Below are 23,031 nucleotides of genomic sequence, written 5' to 3'. Positions count from 1 at the left end.
TTAAAGACTATCTTATTTGGAGCTACTTAAACAGTTAGTATACACATGCATACAAACATCCCTGGAGGGGACATCTCAGCCTTAGGGTTTGCCATCCTAATCTTGGTGGCAAGCTAACGGTAATTTGCTGAGTTACATTGTCCATCTGCTTTATTTATGCCTCGTATTCTTTAATATAAATGGAGAATTCCTCAATTCTAGTGCATTAGTGTAAACATGCATCTGCAGCACCAACTAGAATAGTTTTCAACACTTGCTAGATGCTTGTGCTCTACCTGCATAAAGGAATGTGCTTGTATGTTTAAAGTGCAGGAAGTGCTTTTGTCTGCTTACTGACTGTGCATTCATGGTAACATGCTGTATTTGGTCACAATAGGAGCTCAGGTTAAACAGTTGATGAGATGTAGTTGCTGCTAAAAGCACATTCAAAGATTAAACTCTAGGCTGTTTCACACTGCTCGAGTTTAGACTGCAGAATTTACCAGTTTTGGGTAACGTGATGTTCCTCTGTGCCCCAGTTCAGCTCTAGCCATTGCATAGCTTGGGTCACTTGTGAAAACACTTTTCTTCCAGAAAGTGTTTCAGTGTTACTGTATGTTTGCCTCTGTAGAGGGTTAACTTTCACAGAAGGACTACAATATCTAATGCTCACCCAGATAACAGTGGTGCTGGTCCAGGTCTTCTGCAGCTCCTGATGCCCAGCTTTACTGATAATTAGAACATATTTTGATGCTGCAGCTGGGCTGATCTACTACTAAACTGCTGTGGATAAAGGTGCTCCTCACCTGAGCACTTCGTGTCTTTGAGCCAGTACTGGTGCTTCTCTGGCCCTTTGATGAGTTGGTTCAGGGGGCTGAGCTGGCAGGAGATAGTTGCAAAACAGTTTTAAAATGACTGAATGTTTTGGTAACTCTTTACATACCAGTTTGGCCTCTGAAAAAGTTGCTGAGCAGGTACTAGGACTGTCAGTGCTGTCTCAATGGAAACCAGCATCTGCCTCCCTTTGGTCGCAGGTTGTCATGAGATCAGTGTAGTTGTAACATTGGATGGTCCTTGAAGAACACTCCGTGTGTCCTGGGTGTTGTGGTTGGGGTTTTCCTTTAATTAGAAGGTCTGTTTTCCAGGAATGTCTGTCTCTTCCCATTTGGCTCAGCGAAGGGTCTGACCTTGGCAGTTGTGTTGCTGCCATCTTCAAAACTTGTTTGGCTGCTCCTGTGATTGAAGGAGACCTTCTGGGCAGCGATGGCGGGGTCGTGCCTGTCCTGTGCTGCCTCCTTGAAATAATACTTTAAGTTCTCAAAACACTGATTTTAGTAAATCCAGTGGACTACAACCCTTGAGCAATGTGTTGGATGTATTTGCTGAAAAATGGTGACTAGCCTGGGTGTTGATTTGTGCCAGAGTGTAAAACTGGAATGTTTGTTCTATTGAGAGTTATTTTCCCTATGGAATAAAATCACAGAATGGTTAGGGTTGGAAGGGACCTCTGAAGATCATCTAGTCCAATGCCCTGCCAAAGCAGGGCCACCAGGAGGCAGCTGTTAAATATTAAAACCCCATGATACTTCAGTTGTTTCAGGTAGAAAATGCCATTTAAGCCAAAAAAGGTATTAGAGAATTGGAGAGCTGATGCTTTTAAGGGCTTAAGAATCTGACTTTCTTTACTGGATGGAAGACCCTAGAAGCCTCCAGCATGTGCGTGTGTGGAAATGAGCAAACTTTTTAGGTTATCTTTTGACAATTATTTATTGATAATAACATTTTTTATTTTTATGGGTTTTTTTTTTTGTTTCCCCCAATGGAGCAGCTTTGGAGTAGAATTACTCTTTTCATCTGCTGATCTCAAGGAATGATCTATGGTAGCACAACGGTCAAGTTGTAACTGAACTACATAGTACTACTGATGCAACAAGATGGAAAATATGTAGCTTTGGAGCCTAATAAGAACAAGACTCACTTTCTAATTCCATTTGGAAAGGCAGAGTTGCAACAGTAAGCTTCCCTTAGTGGTTTGGCAGACAGTTAAAATAGTTGAGTTTCTGGCACTGCAAACTTATTTCCATACTATTTTGGGGGCTTTTGTGTCTCATTTGTGAATGACTGTGATGCTTCAGCAAGAGTGTGGGTTTTTTAGCTTTAAAATAGTAGGACAGGCCTCTGATGTCAGAGTAATGCTTGTGCTTGGTAAGAACTCTTACCCAGTGTCTGACAGTGATACTTATTGTCAGTGGAAATCCTTCTGGAGTAGTAGGGATTGATCCTGATTGATAGTGATGAATAGTTTCATTTGTTAGGGAACTACCTGTAGAGCAGCTCCTCTCTAGTATGTGTCTAGTGGCTCGAAGTCCAGACTTGTTTTTAGCAGGTTTCATGAGAATGCAGTTGCCAACCTTGTTGCTCAGGCTTGAAATGCAAATAAAAAAGGGCTGATTCTGGTAAAGCCTCAGAAACGTTTTAAAATGTAGAATAGTGGCTACAGGAAAATGAAACGTCCTCAACATAAGGCATCCTCCTCAGTGAAGTGACAACTTGTTCTAAGCCTTCAATGTATGCTTTTGTCTGCATGAGTCAGGTGATTGTCTTGTTGAAGGACTGATTGAAACCAGATTTTGGGTTCATGAATTTGAATAGCAAAACATGCACCTATTCTGAAACTTCCTTGTGACAAGAAAACACTTGCCTGGTCTGAAGTATTTAATCCCTGCTGTGCTCAGGTTGATCATTGAGTCAGAGCTGTGTCGAAGTAGAAGTATTAGTATTGTTTACCTAGTTCATCAATCCAGATTCTCTGTGCATGCCTCTTCTTGGAGTCAGATGGTTTTGTACAGCATGGCTTTAGATATGGATATTGTGATGAAAAGTCACTTGGAAAGCCATTGTTTGCCTATCTTTAGTGAATGGTGAGGAGGGAGCTGAGGATTAGTGGCAAAATTAAACTTCAAGCAGTACAGCTTGCTACAGTGTTTTGTTATGGGGCTTTTCGGGGGTGGTTTTTTCCTGTGGTGGAGCTGAAAGCTCTAAAGTCATTTAAAACCATTTGTAGAAGAAACACAACAATTGATTTAAATACAGTCTGTGCCCTCAGCTGACAAAAACCCAAGAGCAGTAAACTAGAATTCATTGAGAACATTGTAATCCATAGCATCCACGTGTGCTGTAAAAGCACTATAGTCCGAATCCAAAGTGCGTTGTGCTGTACTGGTGAATGAAGTTTCAGTTTTGTTTTTGTGAGATGATGCAAGGAAAACTGAGCTCTGGCACAGTGTTTAACTCTGAAGTGCTGTGCATGCTGTGTTTAAAATGGATCACCTGGAGGGAGCATCTCTGAACTCGTGCATAGAGTCAAGGTGATGTTATCAAAGCTTTCTGTGCAATTCTGGCTAACTTGGTGTTAAAACTGGAGTCATGCTTTAAAAGCTCTGTTTAGTCTCGGATTCCCTTTCTATTAATAAAGCATTAGTCAAAGGAGAGGTGGAAGACTCCAGTTTGTTTTGTCTTGCCCTGGTAAACATTTGGCTGAGCAGTAAGAATACATCTGCCAAGTTGGAGTTGTTAGGTCTGAAAACGCGTGATGGGTAGAAACACGTTTTGCTGAGGGAGCTCTTCAGTAGCATTTGTAAGTACCTACTGCAGTATATTTCAGGGTCTGGACAGTGCTGATGCCATCTTTCATCTTCAGCCTGATGGTGTTGTGCAGTCCCACCAATGCAACATTCCTCAATTCCTTGCAGCCTTTAGGAGGCTGATAGATTGACGAGGTGCAGATCACAAGTACACTGTAATCCTTAGTCTGTTTTCCTTTTGTTTCACTGAAATAGCTTCATCTTAAAGCCATTTTTTACATTTAAATGATACTCTTGCAGAATAAAGGTGGGTTTTTCCATCTAGCACAAAAATCAAGAGGGATGCTCACTAAGAAATGCATATATGTTCCTTAGAAGTGTTCCCTTTTAAAATCATGTGAACAATCTGAATTCAGGAATACTTATGGCTATATTCCTGATATGTGGCACAGTGGAAAATAAATTCCTAACTCTTCTGCAGGTATTAAAAAATATGTTGTTGGCCTAATTATCAAGACCTCATCTGATCCAACGTGTGTAGAAGTAAGTGAATTCTCTTCAGGGGAGGAAGAGGGAGGGGGGGATATTATGCACAACCTGACTCTTCTCTTCTCTTATCCAGAAAGAGAAAGTGTATATTGGGAAATTGAATATGATTCTTGTTCAGGTAAGTTAGAGTTTATAAAGTTCTAAATCTTAAACAGGCTTTTTGCCTTTGCATATGTGTCTAACATATGGATGCTTCACTTTTCAGATACTGAAACAGGAATGGCCAAAACACTGGCCAACTTTTATAAGCGATATTGTGGGAGCAAGCAGGACTAGTGAAAGCCTTTGTCAGAACAATATGGTGATCCTTAAGCTATTGAGTGAAGAAGTGTTTGATTTTTCCAGTGGCCAGATCACTCAAGTGAAAGCTAAGCATTTGAAAGACAGGCAAGTATATATATTTACATCTTAATAAATAAGGTGGGCTTTGTGCTTGTTGCTAAATAGTTGCTCTCACTTTTGAGTGAGCACCTACAGCTGCCTGATTTGGTTTATGAGGCTGAGTGGGTTACAGATTCTTCCTTAAGCAGCACTGTCAGGTGATACCCACCTTCCTTTGTACACATATTTCTACCTTATTGCAAGTAGCATCTGTTGACTGATGGTTCCTGCCCTTTTAGCAGAGCATTTCAGCATCACTGAGGTTTCCAAGCTAGAATTTGCAGGCACAGGCTTCAAGGTCTTCAGGACCTGCTCTGTGAGCACAGACATTGTGGTTAAAGTAGATACTGTGGAATGTGGAAACACTTAATCATTTTTATCTTTTACAGCATGTGCAATGAATTCTCTCAGATATTTCAGCTGTGTCAGTTTGTAATGGTAAGTCTTGTTTCTTTAATGATGTCTTTAAAGATGCCCCCATCATGCCTAACCGTGTCCTAAACATTAATGTTCCTTTGCAGGAAAACTCCCAAAATGCTCCTTTAGTTCAAGCAACTTTGGAAACTTTGTTACGATTTCTGAACTGGATTCCTCTGGGATATATATTTGAGACCAAATTAATCAGCACACTAATATACAAGGTACTCATGCCAGAACTGACAGCTCTTGAATTTAAATAGAAGTTGGAAATAAGCTTAGCATGTAACACTTAAAATACTCTTTTCTTCTCTCAACAGTTCTTAAATGTTCCCATGTTTCGAAATGTCTCTTTGAAGTGCCTCACAGAGATTGCAGGTGTCAGTGTAAGCCAGTACGAAGAACAGTTTGTAACACTTTTCACACTGACCATGATGCAGTTAAAACAGGTAATGCTCTTTGTAACCTGGCTCGTTCAATTCACAAAGTCGATTTCTGTAGAACCTGCTTCAGTTTACACGTTTATATTCATTATAGAGCTCTTGATAGGACAAATACTGTTCTTCAGTGGTATTTATGGCTTGATCAGAAGACGTTAAGTGTAGTTTTCTGACTCTAGATCACAGCTGTTGCATTGATCTGATGAATTTAAGAAGCATTTTGAACACTTAAGGCTGTGTCTGGTGGGGAAAGTTGAGAGAGATGCAACAAAATGTGCACTGTGGGACTTGAAAGACCTGAACTGAGCAGACTTCTGCAAGTTGCTGCTTAATGTTTGAAACAGACAGAGATGTTTGTCATATAAAGCCCTGGTTTAAATTTATATAATTTGGTGATTTCTCTCCAGGCAGTTCAGGTTCAGGTACATGTGTTCGTAGCTTTCCTCACTGTATTTGCATCTTTATGTGGAGAGTTGAAGAAGGTTTGGTTGTTTTGGGGTTGTTTTTAGCTCTGTTTGCAATGTTATCCATCCTGGACGTTCTTTAGAACAGGCATACTTCTTTTAATGCCTCCCCCTCTCTCCCAGCTTCAGGTGGAGCAATAGGGTTTTTACTTATAGTTAAATTTAATCTGGCCTAAGTTGGGGTATTTGGCATGTTTTGCAACCAGCAGGTTTTTAGCCTGACTCTTGTGAACAGATTTGATGCAAGCTATTGCATCAGTTTGACTCTTATCTTTGTAAAATGAAGGTGAACAATCAAAACCACACAAAAGCTGGCAGCAGCAAAAGTGTTAAAACTTTGTTCTCTCTATTCTGTAGCTTAATAGTGATGACAGTAGAGTGTAGTTCACTCCTTGATGACAGTGTTGAAAGTGTTTTATTTGTATGACGATAGAATTTAAAAGCTAATGCATCTCTTAAAAGGTGGCAGAGATCTCTACAAGTGTATTGAAATACATATTCCAGTGTCCTTCAGAGCCTTCCCTGCTCATATCTAAATATTGAGGAGGCGTTTTGTGTTGTTCTAACATTATGATGATGTAATGTTTTGAAACTCCATGTTACTAGGGCAGGTAACAACCACATTTTTGGAACACCTTTGCCCAAAGCCAGTTGGAAATCTCTGTGATGCAGTAAATGCTCTCGTTTACAGCTGCTGCTCCAAAGGTTTAGTTCACTGGGTATTCTTGTGTCTGCATTTTTACTTTGCTGTCCATCTTGGGCATGAAATGAAGGAGCTGTAAGACTTAGTGTAAAAAGAGCAACATATTTACTAAAATACAGTACTTCTGTATAAAAAGAGGAGTCTTTGCTTGATGTCTGTGTTCTTTTTATTAGATGCTTCCTTTAAACACCAATATCCGACTTGCGTACTCAAATGGAAAAGATGATGAACAGAACTTCATCCAGAATCTCAGCTTGTTTCTCTGCACGTTCCTCAAAGAACATGGTCAACTGATAGAGAAAAGATTAAATCTGAGGGAAACATTAATGGAGGTACAGTGCTCAGTTTATCTGCTTTAAAGATGTGCAAGTGTGCGTCCTCGTACTTGAAGGATGTGATACTAATACGATCTCTAGATCGTTGTACTTAAAGTGGGTCAGGGGGAAAAGAAAATCCTATTTCCTTCATAATTAGTAAATCACATGAATACAAAAAAGCTTTCAAATCTGTTTCCTGGTGTGCTTCAGTTGGCTTCTATTTTCAGTGATCCTGTACAGTGTCTGTCCCTCCTCCCTCCTCTTACTCGTTCCTCATTGGAAGTGTTAAATACTGCTTTAAAATAAATGCATATATTCTTTTTCTATGGGTCTTGACATACTTTACTTGTTGTTTAACTCTCCCAGAGAAAGTGTTGCTATTGCTTTAATAATCAGTCCGTGTGAAGCAGCTCAGTTACGTTTCTATTTAGCACTCATAGATTACACACATGCTGTGGTTCAGTGCTTCCGTCCTGGTGTAACTTGTTGCCTCATTTCCTAAAGATTAACTGAAAGGCTTTGAATGTCATCCTCAAGGATGATACTCTGTTTCAGTGCAGTAAAAGCTGTGTGTAATAGCAGAGCTCTACCAAGTGACTCTGTGTGCTTTGTTGTAGTATTACTGGCCTTGGAGGAGGACCAGTTATCAGCTGTCTTAAAGTACTCACTGGGAACAAGATCTACAGTTGTCCTTCCTCTTCTTTGCTTGTTCCCTTCTTCTCTTGGAGACTGCTGCATACTTTGCAGTTTTGACAGGGAAGTGCAACTTCCCTGTCAAAATCACTGGGATCTCTGGAAATTCAGCTAAGAATGAAGGGTGGAAAGGCTTAAATTCTAGGTGACTACTAAACACTGAAGGTACTACCTCGTATGGTAGTGGGGCTGGATCACAAAATTGGGGACTTTCAGTTGTGTTTTGTTAATCTTTGATGAATGAGGCTGTCTCTCTCCCACTGCTGAGCTCCAAGGGGATGAAACTGGCCCCACAGCCCCATTAAGCGCCACTTCTTGTTGCCTGTATGGAGGTGATAGGGTGAGGACCTGACCTGAGGCAGAGGTAGAAAAACAATACCACAGTTTAAACCTGGAGAGCAGGTTCCATTGGGAGGGGGAAGTACATCCTGCAGGTAGATCGGGTGTTCTCTACCATGTCCATCTCAATCCTGCTCTGGTTTCCAGCTAGTAATTCTCAGTGTTTCTTCTAGAGGTATTCTTCTACAAAGTATATTAAGATAAGTTGGTTGCAAACACCAAACTGCAGCTCATTTAGAAGATGGACTAAGAGGAGCATCACTTTTCTATTTTAAAAAGAACAACTGTCAACAGTTCCCAAATAATTCCTGAATTTGCGAATAGTAAGCTTTCAAAATAGCTGCGAATTGGGGGAGTGCAGCAAAAGTTTCCACTTCAGTTGAGGCTTTCTTAGGAAGACCTGTATAAAAAGCTGTTGTATGTCCTTTGCCATGGCGTGTAAGCTGGAGTGCAGTTCTTGGGTATTGGCCTCTCCTCTTGTCCAGCATAACTATGTTAAATTCTTCTGTAAAACACAAAGCTCAGTTCTGACTTTGTCTTGCATAGGAAGGCAAAATGTTTGACAGAGTTATTAGGCTGGCCAAAACCAGTGGCAAATTTCACTTCTGTAAGTTCCAGTGTAATAGAACCTAATGACACAGCTACTTTACAGCTCCATGTCATCCTAACCTGTTAATTCCTGCCCTTTGCATGTAGCAGATCTGAAATTCCACTGGTGGCTGTTGCTTTAACATCCTTCACCAGGAGACTGAAAAATAAGCCAGGCAAAAAGTGTTTTGCTGTGTAGTTCTTAAATACTATGGTTGGTAGCTCAGTCTGTCCAAATTGCATCAGTGGCCTTCCCTCCTCAGCCTGCTGTGGCTCTTCTGTCAGTGAAGAAGTTGGGAATGTTCTGATAGATGACTTGTGGAAAGCAGGGCAGCAGTATGGCTTTGGTGGCTGAGTTCTTCAGGGTATAAAGACCAAAACCAAGTCGCAGTAGTGGTCTTTGACAGCATCAGTCATTGCAACTAAGCTGTTGGGAGGGGGTTTTGAGGCTCTAAACCAAAATGCATTGCAGAAGCTCCAGAGGCTGCAAGTCTGATAGTTTACAGACAGGCTGATTTGGCTGTGCCACTTGTAAAGATGTATTTAGGCTACTTTAGATTTAGAATTAGTAGACATTTGGAAAATAACAGTAATTGACAGGGTGCTCTGGTTTTGAGTTGCTGTGCGGGTCAGAACTGACATGTAATGTCATAGAATCATAGAATCAACTCAATTGGAAAAGACCTTTAAGCTCATCAAGTCCAACCATTACCCCAGCACTGCCAAGGCCACCACTAACCCCTGGCACTGAGGGGTTGCGATGTTCTGCTGCTTGTGCCTAATTTTGATGTTAATGTGGCATTTTATCAGTATCTGGGTAACTGGACTTGAAGCACTGTGGTTTTCTCTGCTGAAGTTACTAATCAGATGTTTCGACCACACTTCTCCAGGCTCTTCATTATATGTTGTTGGTATCAGAAGTTGAAGAAACTGAAATTTTCAAGATTTGTCTGGAGTATTGGAATCATTTAGCTGCTGAGCTCTACAGGGAAAGCCCGTTCTCAACATCTGCTTCTCCCTTGCTTTCGGGAAGTCAACACTTTGATGTTCCTCCAAGGAGACAGCTGTATTTGCCTGTATTGTCCAAGGTAATCCATGCTTAAATGAAGGAACTGTAAAGACTTAGATACTGTTCCTGAACTGGAGGTTTTGCTTCGTGTTAAGAAAATTTTTCTTGCTTTGAGTGGTTGGTAACTGGTTCAACTGTAGTCATCTAATGTGCAAAAAGACTTGAAGATGACACCAGTCAGTTTTAATAATGGTGTTTCAGTTGAAGATATTTGTTATAAAATATAGGATGTAATTTAAAAGAAGAACAAACTCATATTAAACTGTTTCTTTAAACATATAAAGGTTGGAATGTTAGAGGAAAAAAGTGGGTGTATGGAAAAAGTGATCTTCAAAAGGATCCCTAATTTTGAAGCTCTAGAAAGTGTATTTAGTAGGTTGGGGTTTTTAACTACTCAGCTTGTTCATGGGCAGAGAGAAATCAGCAGGTTCAGTTCTTAACAGCTTTTTAGTTAACATGGCTCTGCAGAATCCTGATGGGAGCTGATCTCATGAGGTGCTGGCTGTACCCTTTATGTGGGTCAGGCTGCCTGACCAGAGCGCTCTGACAACGCCTGTGGAGCTCTGGGTGTATTTTCATGTCGGGGTCTGATTCCATGTTACCTTTTCCTTTGCACCCACAGGTTCGGTTGCTAATGGTCAGCCGCATGGCTAAGCCTGAAGAAGTCCTAGTTGTGGAAAATGATCAAGGGGAAGTAGTACGAGAATTCATGAAGGATACAGATTCCATAAACTTGTATAAAAATATGAGAGAAACATTGGGTGAGTTTACTAGCTGGTGTTCCTGGGCTCTAGGTCTGTGCAGAAAGGTAGCTTGTGATCTGATTTATTATGTGTGTAGAATTAGTATCAGTGGGGAGTAGTACACAGGCTTGAAAGAGGGGGAGGTGGTGGCCTGAAGTTCTCTGTTTTAAGCATGTAGCATTGTATAACTTGTTTAAGTAGTAATAAACTACTTAATTTTAGTCCCTTGCCTTTACCCTTTTAAAACACCTTTTGGTATATCTGTACCAAGGTGCTTCAGGTCCAGTGGAACCTTAGTTCTGTCAGAAAGCTGTTAAACTGGAAGGATTCTTCTGAAGTGGACTTGCTGGTTGTTACTGTAGTTGTAGTCTGGTGCAGACCAAGTGCTCCTCAGCAAAAATGGTTTCTCCTTCAATAGGTCTTCTGAATACTTCGAAATCTTTTAATAGTTTTCTTAAACACAAAACTAAATTCCAGCCTGAACTAAAGCTGCAAAAATCTTTTCCAGAATTAGTGCTGAGGTCTTGTAATGACCTTGCTTGACAGTACAAAAGCTGCAGTTAATTATAGCTCCTGTAGGAATGAAAAATGGGAAGCTGTGAGCACACTGAAGAACACCAGAACCACTATTTTTGTAGCATTTAATATAGCAAGGATGTTTTATTTTTAGTGTGTGTATACTAGTATGCTGCTATCTTTAGTAGTCTCATGTTCAGCTGTGACTGATCTTTGCATTGACAGTCCCTATGTATTATAGTGATAACTTAAGGGTTTTTTGAGTCCTAACTGCAACTTGAGGGAGTCACATATTTAGGACATCAAGTCTAAATATTCTTCTATCAAGTGCATGTGCTTTAAGAGAGAACGCTGAGTGTTTAGTGAGAGGTTTCTGAGGGTTGGGGGGAAGCTGTGTGATGCAGTGTTTGTGGAAACTCTCATTCTCACTTCTTTACTTGTGATGTAGGTACAGCCAGCTTTAGGGAATTGTTCATATGGAGCATAAAGAATTGTTTTATTAACTGTTTAATTTACTGTATTAAACTTACTATCATGTCCTGAGCCTTAGTCACATTTCCAGGTACAGGGTTATTTATATGGAAGTGCAGATTGAGTTAGTGTGTGATTTCTGGTGTTAAGTATTGCTTAAGATTCACTTAAAAGCAAGAATGTGGTGGAAGCTGTATACTGGGGCACAGTAAAAACCTCTGTCTGAATCTGGCCTCGAGTTGCTTTTGACTTGCTGGAATTTTGGATGTGGTATTAGAGACCCTAATCCTGTTAGGGACTGATGCAAGTGTGTGTGTTGTGATACTTGAACCTTCCCATCTGGACTGGTTCAGGAGTGCCATCCCCACTTCAGTGGTGGGTCATTGCAACACCCAGCAGACTTACTGACACTGAAATAAAGAGTGGAAGAAAATTGACTGGCTTCTCACACACAGTAGAGTGTCCCCCATAGGCATCCAGTCCCATATTCCCTGTAGAACATCACTGTGTATGCCTCGTGTCAATACTTCAGCCACTCAAATCAGTTAAGTTGCTGAGACATGCATTGCTTTAGACTCTGCACATCACTTGTATGTAGTGTTTTGCTGAGATCCCTTGAAACAAAAGTTAATTTCTCAATAGAACTTATTGTCTGTCTTTAAAATACAGTTTTAACCATTTCACTGCTTTTTAGCTCGTTCTGTCATGAGTTCAGGCAAGAAGCATTGCTCTTGCCTAACAATTTGGTTGTCTCTTTCTTAAATACAACTTTGCCTGGGGAGTTGTGATCCAGGTTGATGCTTCCAAACGTGCCTGTTCAATGTCGCTGTGTTTCAGTGTACCTTACACATCTGGATTATGCAGACACGGAACGAATTATGACTGAAAAACTTCACAATCAAGTGAATGGCACAGAATGGTCGTGGAAGAATTTGAATACCCTGTGTTGGGCTATAGGCTCCATCAGTGGTGCAATGCATGAAGAAGATGAAAAAAGATTCCTTGTTACAGTAATTAAGGTATCGTGGTGCAAAACTAACACACTTCAGAGTTTATCCTCAAGAAACTAAGGTTACAGAAACAGGGCTCTGTGTTCTTAGTAAGGTACCTTGTGGGGCCAGCGAGTTGAGAAGAATGAACTTAAGGCTGATAAATTTCATTGGCCATGAACAATGTGTTAATCTAAATAGCCTTTTTGCAGTGGATGTTTCGGGGATAAAATTGAGTTGATAATGATAAGTTTTGGGGGATTCAGAAATGGTGAAATAAAGGAAAATGACCCACATTTTTAAACTAGCCTGCACCCTGGTGCTTGGCTTTCCATATAGTCATTATCAAACTAAGTGTTTGGTAAATACCATAGAAACACAGACTGGTTTGGGTTGGAAAGAACCTGAAGGTCATCCAGCTCCAACCCCCTGCCACAGGCAGGGACACCTCACACTAGAGCAGGTTGCTCCAAGCCCCTGTGTCCAACCTGGCCTTGAACACTGCCAGGGATGGGGCAGCCACAGCTTCTCTGGGCACCCTGTGCCAGCGCCTCAGCACCCTCACAGGGAAGAACTTCTTCCTTATCTCTAACCTGAACTTGCCCTGTTTCAGTTTGAACCCATCACCCCTTGTCCTATCACTACAGTCCCTGATGAAGAGTCCCTCTCCAGCATAAATATGTGTATTGGAGGAGTGCAGGAACAAAACATTTTTACAAGGGCAGTGGACGTTACTTTAACAAGTCACATAAATTCATCCAGAAGGTTTACTTGAATCTCTTCTATTGGATGTGCAGACTGTGTTTTTATTGATGCCACCTACTCGGTATTCCATACTGTGAAGCTGTGGAAGTCCCCCCTGCAGAAATCCTTAGTTCTATTTTAAAATGGAAATGCCATTGTTGAAAACACGGTGTTCCTGGTTTGGCTGACACTTAAATAGTTGCATCACCCCAATCTTAACTCACTCTTTATTTATTTGGACTTTGACCTTGATGATGACATTCCCTTTCCCTTTAATACAGCTCTTTGTAGGATTTTATACTTGTGCTTTGAATTGAACTGGGCGAACTTGGGAGAGGGACCTAAAAATGTGCTCTGTTGTAGGATCTCCTGGGACTCTGCGAACAAAAGCGAGGAAAAGACAACAAAGCCATTATTGCATCCAATATAATGTACATAGTAGGTCAATACCCACGCTTCCTGAGAGCTCACTGGAAGTTTCTGAAGACAGTAGTCAACAAGCTGTTTGAGTTCATGCATGGTGAGTGGCTGGCTGTAAGAATGAAGAAGTAATAATAAATGCCTATATGTGGACGTGTATGGGGGGGAAACCACAAACTACAAAGCAGTAAGTGCCTTGTTCTGATTCAGAAACCCACGATGGTGTCCAGGACATGGCTTGTGATACCTTCATCAAGATAGCACAGAAATGCCGCCGACACTTTGTTCAGGTTCAAGTGGGAGAGGTCATGCCATTCATTGATGAGATCTTGAACAATATTAATACAATCATCTGTGACCTTCAGCCACAGCAGGTACGTTTCATGCAGCGTTGTGGGTAGTTCCAAACACCAATCAAAGTTACTTCATATTGAAATGGAGCAGTGATTTTCAAGGCTTGAATTGTATTTGTGAGGGTTTTGTTAGTGCCAGTGTTCTGGTATAAATAGCACCATCAGGTTGCATCACCAGGATCTCAGTTGGAAAGCTTGGAAGGAGAATTGGAGTGTGTTTAGTTGGAATTTTGATTTCTGGAATGTTTTAGCAAAGAAATGAGACGGAATCTCATTTTGTGGTTCTGCTTCAAGAAGGAGCTATACCTATAATGCCTATAGCTCTTGTGCTTGGGGAACAATCCCAAAAGTGCCTGTGTCTAGGAAGGGCACAGCTCATGGAGGAGAGTGTGTGACACGCAGAGATGTTGCAATAATGTACTTTGGGCAGAGTGGATCTGGCATCTGGGAGAAGGTACTTAAGGGAGTGATGTAATCTGGTCCACAGGATAAGCAAGTCTGGGAATACTTAGTTAAGTGGCATAGGTCTGAGCTTCCTCACTTCAGGATACGATGGCAAAATGAAGTACCCTGGAAGGTACATAGTGGCATTTGAAGGGAAGGGGATGGAGGTTTGGTTTATGCATGATGAAAGTAAGGAAAGAACGGAGAAGGATCTTGTGATGAAGGCAAGAGGGGAAAAGGGTATTTAGACAATGAAACCCACTTTACACTTCAGAATAGTATAATGTTTTCCTTGCTCCTTTTTAACCTTCCTGTTTGATTTCCTGTTGTTGTTCCAATCAGGTGCATACGTTTTATGAAGCAGTAGGATACATGATTGGGGCACAGACAGACCAGACTGTGCAGGAGCATCTGATAGAAAAATACATGTTGCTGCCTAATCAAGTATGGGACAGCATAATTCAACAGGCAACAAAAGTAAGCTCATACATTTTAAGTGTATTCTGTGTTCAGGTAAAGAAAACCTGTTAAATGTATGTTACCCCGAGTTTGTTTTTCATGTGGCGTGACATTAAGTGGACATGGTGGACATCGCTCAGTAGTGATGGCAGTGATTGATGTGACAATAAAGGTGGTGTTTTGAGAGAGGAGACTTAAATGACAAAGCACTTGTTTTAATCTGATTTAAAGGACAGTTCTCTCTTACTGTACAGAGTGTTTCAATAGTTTTCTTCCAAGGCTCCCTTTTATCTGGCTTAGAAGTGGGTTTTCTGAGTAGCAGAGAAGTGAAAATGTTAAGCATACAGTTCACTCTTGCTCCTTTCTCTTCCATCATTCTCTTAAAGTACACCTTTATTTCTTCCATTTCTCTCAGTCTTTTCCCCACATATTAAAAGACCAACAGTCCTGTGCTGCACAAGAGAAGACTCCATTTGGAGTTAATCTGATCCCAAAACTTAAGCAAGCTTGAGTTCTGTTTCTTACTCTGGCCTCCCTCTTAAAACAAGAATATTTTCCCTTCCCTTCAGACCAGTTCTGTCTGGTTTCACCTGCTTAATCTCCCCTTTTTGGTTAGAGTAGTGCTTGTACCACTGCAGCAGAAATACTTCTGCAGAAGAGCAGAATTAAATGAATTGAAGCTTTATCCTGACTCTGTTTGGGGTGGTGGCAAATGCCACTGAAGTAAACAGTTATATATAAAGCCTGTAAACTTCAGTGATAAGTTCTTTAATGCAGTGTGTAAGGTACTTACACTTACACATTAAAAGCTAAGGGCAGTTTTACTCCCTAATAACATGGACTTTCTGTTTTTACCAGAACGTTGATATTCTCAAGGATCCTGAAACAGTGAAGCAGCTCGGTAGCATCCTGAAAACCAACGTCAGAGCATGTAAAGCAGTTGGCCACCCTTTTGTGATTCAGCTTGGAAGAATTTATTTAGATATGCTCAATGTGTACAAGTGCCTAAGTGAAAATATTTCTGCAGCTATTCAGGCTAATGGTAAGAAATTCCATGCTCTTCCTGAAAATGGGGGTTAGCAGTGTATGGCACAGGTCTCGGGGTACATTCCAATCAGGCTGATGTTGCTGTATTCATTTAATGTTCCTCTGTGTGTTTGATTGTTTGGGCAAGTGGAGAATGTTAGGTTGGGGGTTTCGTTAACCAGATGTTTTATTGCAGTGAAGAACTGACTTTAGAAGGAAGGAGAAATACCTGTAAATGGGAGCTCAGGGAAGATGCAAAGCACCCGAGATGCTTACTTAGAATTAATAGGCATCTTGCTGAGCCAGAGTTGTAGCATGTGTTCTTTTTGCTTACTCTGATTTTGACTATTAAAAGACTATCTTTAAATAGAATCTCATTCAAAAGATGTTGGCAGAGTTTTGGTATGATACTGCTACTAAATAGCTTTATTACACCAATGTAACTGTAGTGCCTGATGCCTGAAAGTCCCAATAAACCAGGCTTGCAGAAGGAATTCTCACCTGCCCAGCCTGTTATTACCAGATAAAGTGGGGACTGTGGTATCTCAGTACGATGTGCTGCTGTAGTAATTAATTTCAAGACTAAATGAGCTGGTTGCTGAGTTCTGTGTCATGGTCAGTTTTCTTGCTGGTGCAGACAATGGTATTTGGAGCTGTGGATGTTCAATAACAACATGTGGTAACTGAGCAGCTGGTTTACCTTGAAGTAGTTGCTCAGAACTGTGAATAAAGCTGGCTGAGAAATCAGTACCTTCTGATTCTGCCACTCTAATGCCCTGGATTTGTCCTAGTTGGAAACAGTGAAGTTTAGGAAGCAGTTGCTCGGACAGTAGTCCCAATGTGCTGCGTGTGTCTTATGACTGGCTCCTCGGAGTATGTTCTTACAACTGGCTCTACCTTGCCAGAGATGGCTCCGATGCCAGCACAAGTGATCCTACCCTTTGCTGGCTGCACTCCTCAGGTTCTCCTGTGCATGTACTGTAATGGTTGCATGGCTGTGCAGGTAATTAAACCTGGGTTTGCTGAGGAGGGGGCAAGAAACTGCACTAAGGATAAGGCTTCTTAAGGATAAGTGCAGAGACAAAGACAAATGGAAGGAGAACATCTCTCTTAGATGAAATGAGGAACTTAATTGCATTTCCCCCCTATCACTTAGCAAGAACCAGATGTAAGCTCAGTCCGTGTGGTTCAGTGGATATGTGTGGGTTTCTCTTACTTGAGAAGTAAGTTGCAGCTTTGTTTTTGAACCCTGGAAGCAGGGTACTGTCAGTAGTAGTTTTGTAATGCTAAGTGGCAACTTGGACCTGAGGGCCTGGAGTGGGAGGTATCTTACTTGCTCAGTACATATAAAAAGTCTTCAGTAGTCTTTGTAATTTAGATGTAAGAATCAGGCATTCTCTGTTTTGTAGTATCAACTTGAGTTAATGTTTTTGGTACACCTTAACCTGATTAACTAAAGCTTCACAACCTTTTCAGGTGAAATGGTAACGAAGCAGCCCTTGATTAGAAGTATGAGGACTGTAAAAAGGGAAACTTTAAAACTCATTTCTGGCTGGGTGAGCAGGTCCAATGATCCTCAGATGGTAAGTAGGTTCATTTTATACAAATAAGACAAAATTAGGAACAACTCTGGGGTTTATTCTGTTGTTGACTGAAGCAGTGGGTCACAGGAACTTGCTTCAGGATGTCTGTAAGATGCAAAGGAGAAAGTATGATCATACAGAGGTAATCCAGGGCTGTGTTTGAGATACTTCAGTTAATTTTAGCTGAGAGTAATCCTAAAGGGAATCCAGGAGGTGTCAGAGAACCCCACTGGAAGCCCTGCTGGCTGGCTGGCTGGGTACATAGAGGAGTTTATGGAGGTGTATTTCAACTTTGTTAGGGACAGTATCACCTGTAACTGAACGATGAACTTTGCTATAAACTGCATTGTTACAACCATGGCTTCTTCTTTCAATTAGGTAGCTGAGAACTTCGTTCCTCCCTTGTTGGATGCAGTTCTCATTGACTACCAGAGAAATGTTCCAGCTGCTAGAGAACCTGAAGTACTCAGTACTATGGCTATCATTGTCAACAAGCTGGGTGGACACATTACTGCTGAAATACCTCAGATATTTGATGCTGTTTTTGAGTGCACATTAAATATGATCAACAAGGTAGGCATCTCCCTAGGGACTGAAGACAAATGGGGTGTTAGATGAGCATTAGTCTTGGCTGTTGGTTCATCTCTTGGCTGTGTTGCTACATCTGTAAGTGAAAGATACCCTTTTCTTGCAGTGAAGGGGAGGCAGATTGTGTACAGGAATTAAGTGGGGGTTCATGCCTTGTTTAATTGAGTATCATTTCCATATGTGGTGTCTTGTGGATCATCTCCCTGCTTTTTTGCAGTCACAAAGTGCATTTGTGGCACTTGAAGTAGTCCCTGATCAAACGGGTGATACTTGTTTTGAAGTCTGTCTAGTCAGATGTTTTAATCTCATTGCCCTAAATTTCTCTGTTTAGTTCTTGATATAAGTAAAGAGGGATTTTTCTGTGCTGGGGACTGGAATGTTGTGCTTCTGGAAGCAGAAGTGTACTTCAGTCAAATATCAGTGTGGAACTAACTGCTAAAATCCATAAATGCTTAAAATTTATGAATGTAAGTACTGATCAGTCATTTGGAGTATTTCCTCACTGATGCAGTACTTAGTGTGCAGTGTGTATTTGCATAATACTTGAGTGCTGCCAGCTGAATTAGTGGTACTTTGCAATAGGGTGTAACCACAACTTGTACCCCTGTAGCAACGTAGGTGTTTAAGCAGTGTTGAGACCATCTGCCTGTTTACCTGAGGCCGGAGTAGTGCTGAAGGCTGTGTACTGACAAAGCATGGCTCAGCCTCTCTGTGTTGTGTAACACTAGAAGACGGTCTCAAGCTTTGGTGGGGAAAACTGGGAGGAAAAGTTCACTTCTTTCTCCCCCTCCTCCTTCTAGGACTTTGAAGAATATCCTGAACATAGAACAAACTTCTTCCTGCTACTCCAGGCTGTAAATTCTCATTGCTTCCCAGCGTTCCTGGCCATTCCACCTGCACAGTTCAAACTTGTTCTGGATTCTATCATTTGGGCTTTCAAGCATACAATGAGAAATGTTGCAGATACAGGTAAGTGGAAGGGTTTAATATGCAGTGTTGGATGTTATCTGGTAGAATGGTGTTTTCCTGCATCTTCTTCTTTAGTCAAACTTAACATTCCAGCCACATGATTCTGTACTGCATTTGCACAAGAATAATACTCTTTTGTCTCAGCTTCAAGCTGTCAGCCAGGTACACGTTAATGGGCTGAAATACTTGGATGTCCTTTCACTCTCCTCTGTTAAGAACACACCTTTATGGTTTCTACTTTCTTTTCCATGTGCGGGTTGGCATTTCTCAGAAATGGCTGAAGTGATGCAGCAGCTCTACCTGGTGTTCCAGCTCCTTCCCACTGCTGCCTGCAGGGTTTGACTTAATGCCTCAGTAAGCGAGTTGTTAAGTAACCACTGAAGAGCCCAGCAGAGAAGTGAATGATTGGGGTAGGGGCTGAGCTCAGAGTCTGGGAGTAAGGAAGGGGAAGCACCTTAGATTAAGAAGGTGGTTCCTTCTTCCTATGGACAAGAACAAGTTTTTTAAACATGGGGTGAGGTTTCATGGAGCAGCAGAATGTATCACTTCATTTAACAGATTTGGGTAATTAAAACCCCTCCAGAATGACAGTTATCAGGGGAGACTGTAAGTGAAGCTGTAAAAAAGTCTTAAATTCTAAAAACATTACTTTTTAGGATCTTGGGTGTACTGCACTATCTTGGCTACTGGGTAGAATAATTACTGTGAAGCCACTTAGTTTTTAGCTAACTGTCTTGTATTAGCATTTGGAAGGGATGGGGATAAAAAGATCCCTTTCAGTTGCATTGCACCTAGTAAAGTAACTGAAGCTTTCATGTAATTCAAAGCATTAAAACATCTCCCGTTATTAGGAAACACTTCTTTTGGTGGAGGGTTTCTCTCACTCACGAGTACCACTGAAGTGATGCAATTGGGTCATTATGCTTCTATCATGTAAGAATGCAGAGGAAATCAGCATGCTCTGTAAATGTGGCTGTGGCCCTCTGGGGGCTACTGGAGGAAGTGCCGGAGACAATCCTGGCGTGTGTAATGCTTCTCTTTGCCGGGCCTGTCAGAGTTTCTTGGGATACTTGTACCCTTTTGGAAAGGCAAAACCACACACAGATGTTTTTTAGTGTTCTGTTAGTAACTTATAGGTTCTTAATGTGTATTTTCCAGGACTTCAGATACTTTATACTCTACTCCAGAACGTTGCACAAGAGGAGACAGCTGCGCAGAGTTTCTATCAGACATACTTCTGTGATATCCTTCAGCACATTTTCTCAGTTGTAACAGACACCTCGCACACTGCTGGTAAGAATGCACAGATGGGAGCTGGTTGATGAAAACAATCCTTTTGTACACCAAACTAGTGGTCCACATCTGTTGATGAGTAATAACGGCATATGTATAACTTTGATCTGTTCAGGTTTGACAATGCATGCATCAATCCTTGCATACATGTTCAACTTAGTAGAAGAGGGAAAGATAAGTACTCCATTAAACCCTGGGAATCCAGTGAACAACCAAATGTTTATTCAGGAGTATGTTGCTAACCTTCTCAAATCTGCGTTTCCACACCTGCAAGAGTAAGTCTGCCACCATTCTTTACTACATCCAAGTGGGTTCCTATGTCTTGAAATACTAACTGGTGTGTTTCCTGTTAGTGCCCAGGTGAAGCTGTTTGTAACAGGGCTCTTCAGTTTAAACCAGGATATTCCTGCCTTCAAGGAGCACCTAAGGGATTTCCTGGTCCAAATCAAGGTATGTTTGGTGTGCTTGCTTCAAGAAGTGACACGGATGGTACAGGGCCTTGGTGACATGGTCTCGTGTGAGGTGTCCCTGCCCATGGCAGGGGGTTGGAACTAGATGATCTTAAGGTCCTTTTCCAACCCAAGCCCTGGTTGTTGGCGGTGTTTCTTTAGGAGGTACAAGTTATTTTGCAGCTGTTTAAAATTCAGTGAGAACTCTTGTCAAATGCCTTGCATGACTCTCGTGGATCATGGGATCTATTTTGGAGTGATTTAATTTTATAAACTGGGGTTCAATGCACTTCACTCAGTGCACACAATTTGTACGTCTGAAATGGCTGCAAAACTCACTTTAATGGGAAATAAAGTTGATTTTTTAACCAGATTTTGTTTAAATCCTGCTTAGGATTGGGATGTGCTTTGAAATTTGCTGAATGCTATGCTTTTGTTTTTCTAAAGATGTAGAATTCAGGAATTTTGTAGGGAAGACAAAACTCACTTTAATGGGAAATAAAGTTGATTTTTAACCAGATTTTGTTTAAATCCTGCTTAGGATTGGGATGTGCTTTGAAATTTGCTGAATGCTATGCTTTTGTTTTTCTAAAGACGGTAGAATTCAGGAATTTTATAGGGAAGAGCTTGTTGTTCATTAGTTTGACTGCAGTCAGCAGGTATTTTTGGATGGAGCTTTGAGCAACTTGGTCTAGTGTGAGGTGTCCCTGCCCCTGGCAGAGGGTTGGAACTAGATGGTCTTAAGGTTCTTTCCAACCCAACCCAAACTCTATTTCAACATTGTTGATGATACTGCTGTAATGGTGGTGTGCTCCAGACACTGGGTTACTGGAGCACTCTGTTCTGTGATGCACAGTGAACATCCTAAAATGTGTTCCACTCCTTTCTACTAGTTCTGACATCAGGAACAGAAAGCAAAGCAAATAGTCTGGCAGGGAACGTGAAGGGAAGATGTTTTCTGTGTCATTTTGGAAGCTTCTTACTCTGCCTTAAAGCACTTGCCAATAAACTGATGGTTTTATGTGGATCCCACAGGAATTTGCAGGTGAAGACACATCAGACTTATTCTTGGAGGAACGAGAAACAGCCCTTCGGCAGGCTCAAGAGGAGAAGCATAAACTTCAGATGTCTGTACCTGGCATCCTTAATCCACATGAAATTCCTGAGGAGATGTGCGATTAAAAACAAAACACAAAATAAAACAAGTTTTGCAGTTTTCTTTCTGTACAGCTACTTTGTTGTGATAGAAGAAAACAGCACTTGGATATTCGTTGACCAAAATGATGCCAATTTGTAAATTAAAATGTCACCTAGTGGCCCTTTTTCTTATGTGTTTTTTGTATAAGAAATTTTCTGTGAAATATCCTTCCATTGTTTAAGCTTTTGTTTGGTCATCTTTCTTTAGATTTGCATGAAGTTGAAAATTAAGGCATTTTCAAAGTAATTACTTCATGCCCATTTTGTGGCTAAGGGGAAAATAGGCAAAAACATAACTTGTAAAAGACTCTATTGCAAAATCCTACAATTTTCCTGGAAGAGTATCGATTTTTAATTCGGGATCATTTTCTTTCTAGCCTGTCCTGCAGCCTAGGAGGAAAGGGAATGAGTAAAAACGGATTGACTTCATTGTTAAGCAGAGGATTATAGCGCTGCGTTTGTTCTGAGCAGTTAGCAGCTTTTTGGACTGAGTGGTAAGGCTAGGCTACATGTATTTGCAAGTTGTATGGCAAGTTTGCAGCAAGATCATGTGCATATCATCATCCCATTGTAAAGCAACTTGGAAAGAGTATGGGAACACAGTACAGTTAGTTATTTTTACACAGTTCTTTTGTTTTTGTGTGTGTGCTGTCGCTTTGTCGACAACAGCTTTTTGTTTTCCTCAATGAGGAGTGTTGCTCATTTGTGAGCCTTCATTAACTCGAAGTGAAATGGTTAAAATATTTATCCTGTTAGAATAGGCTGCATCTTTTTAACAACTCATAAAATAAAAAAGAGAAAAAAAAAACAAAAAACAAAAAAACAAACCTCTGGCTTTTGAGATGACTTATACTAATTTACATTGTTTACCATGCTGTAGTGCTTAAAGAACACTACTTAAAAGCAAAATAAACTTGGTTTACATTTATTTTTCTTTCTTCGGCTTATTCTTTTCTTGGATGAAAATGCTGTGGTCATACTTCAGCTTTGTATCCTGAAGGCGTAGGAAAAGTTCCTTGAGGGCTTAGATAATTGTTGCTTCTGGCTTGCCTCATCTCAAGGACTGTGCTTGAAGTTAACCTGAACTCAGTTGGGTTCCATTTGGAAGTACAGTAGCTGTTCTGACTTACCTCCATAAATGCTCCATACTACATTACTGCAAAATGCCAGGAATAAGGTACTCTTGCTCTCTCTCCATAGGGACTCTTTGCAATTGATTCCAAAGAGGTGTTGCACTGTATCTTGACTAAACAATTGATACTAG

At 41.0% G+C, this 23,031-nt stretch overlaps 1 protein-coding gene across 1 annotated transcript in view; it reads left to right on the top strand.

Annotated features, from left to right (window-relative positions):
• Positions 1-22,695, top strand: part of XPO1 (exportin 1) — a 35,319-nt gene extending 12,624 nt beyond the window's left edge. The window contains exons 4-24 of the mRNA XM_010016314.1: positions 4,045-4,106; positions 4,186-4,230; positions 4,318-4,499; positions 4,883-4,931; positions 5,015-5,134; positions 5,231-5,359; positions 6,691-6,849; positions 9,345-9,542; positions 10,146-10,284; positions 12,091-12,272; positions 13,350-13,506; positions 13,617-13,780; positions 14,546-14,680; positions 15,521-15,704; positions 17,165-17,271; positions 17,650-17,844; positions 18,660-18,828; positions 19,987-20,121; positions 20,237-20,396; positions 20,475-20,571; positions 21,606-22,695. Coding sequence (XP_010014616.1) covers positions 4,045-4,106; positions 4,186-4,230; positions 4,318-4,499; positions 4,883-4,931; positions 5,015-5,134; positions 5,231-5,359; positions 6,691-6,849; positions 9,345-9,542; positions 10,146-10,284; positions 12,091-12,272; positions 13,350-13,506; positions 13,617-13,780; positions 14,546-14,680; positions 15,521-15,704; positions 17,165-17,271; positions 17,650-17,844; positions 18,660-18,828; positions 19,987-20,121; positions 20,237-20,396; positions 20,475-20,571; positions 21,606-21,752 — 2,915 coding nt within the window. The 3' untranslated portion in view covers positions 21,753-22,695. The remainder of the gene's footprint in view (positions 1-4,044; positions 4,107-4,185; positions 4,231-4,317; positions 4,500-4,882; positions 4,932-5,014; positions 5,135-5,230; positions 5,360-6,690; positions 6,850-9,344; positions 9,543-10,145; positions 10,285-12,090; positions 12,273-13,349; positions 13,507-13,616; positions 13,781-14,545; positions 14,681-15,520; positions 15,705-17,164; positions 17,272-17,649; positions 17,845-18,659; positions 18,829-19,986; positions 20,122-20,236; positions 20,397-20,474; positions 20,572-21,605) is intronic.
• Positions 22,696-23,031: the final 336 nt, after the last annotated feature.

The sequence above is a fragment of the Nestor notabilis genome, unplaced genomic scaffold, assembly GCF_000696875.1.
Source record: "Nestor notabilis isolate BGI_N333 unplaced genomic scaffold, ASM69687v1 scaffold7186, whole genome shotgun sequence".
NCBI classification, from domain to species: Eukaryota; Metazoa; Chordata; class Aves; order Psittaciformes; family Psittacidae; genus Nestor; species Nestor notabilis.
Note: the sequence above shows the minus strand (reverse complement) of the source record. Positions and strands in the feature narration are given on the sequence as shown.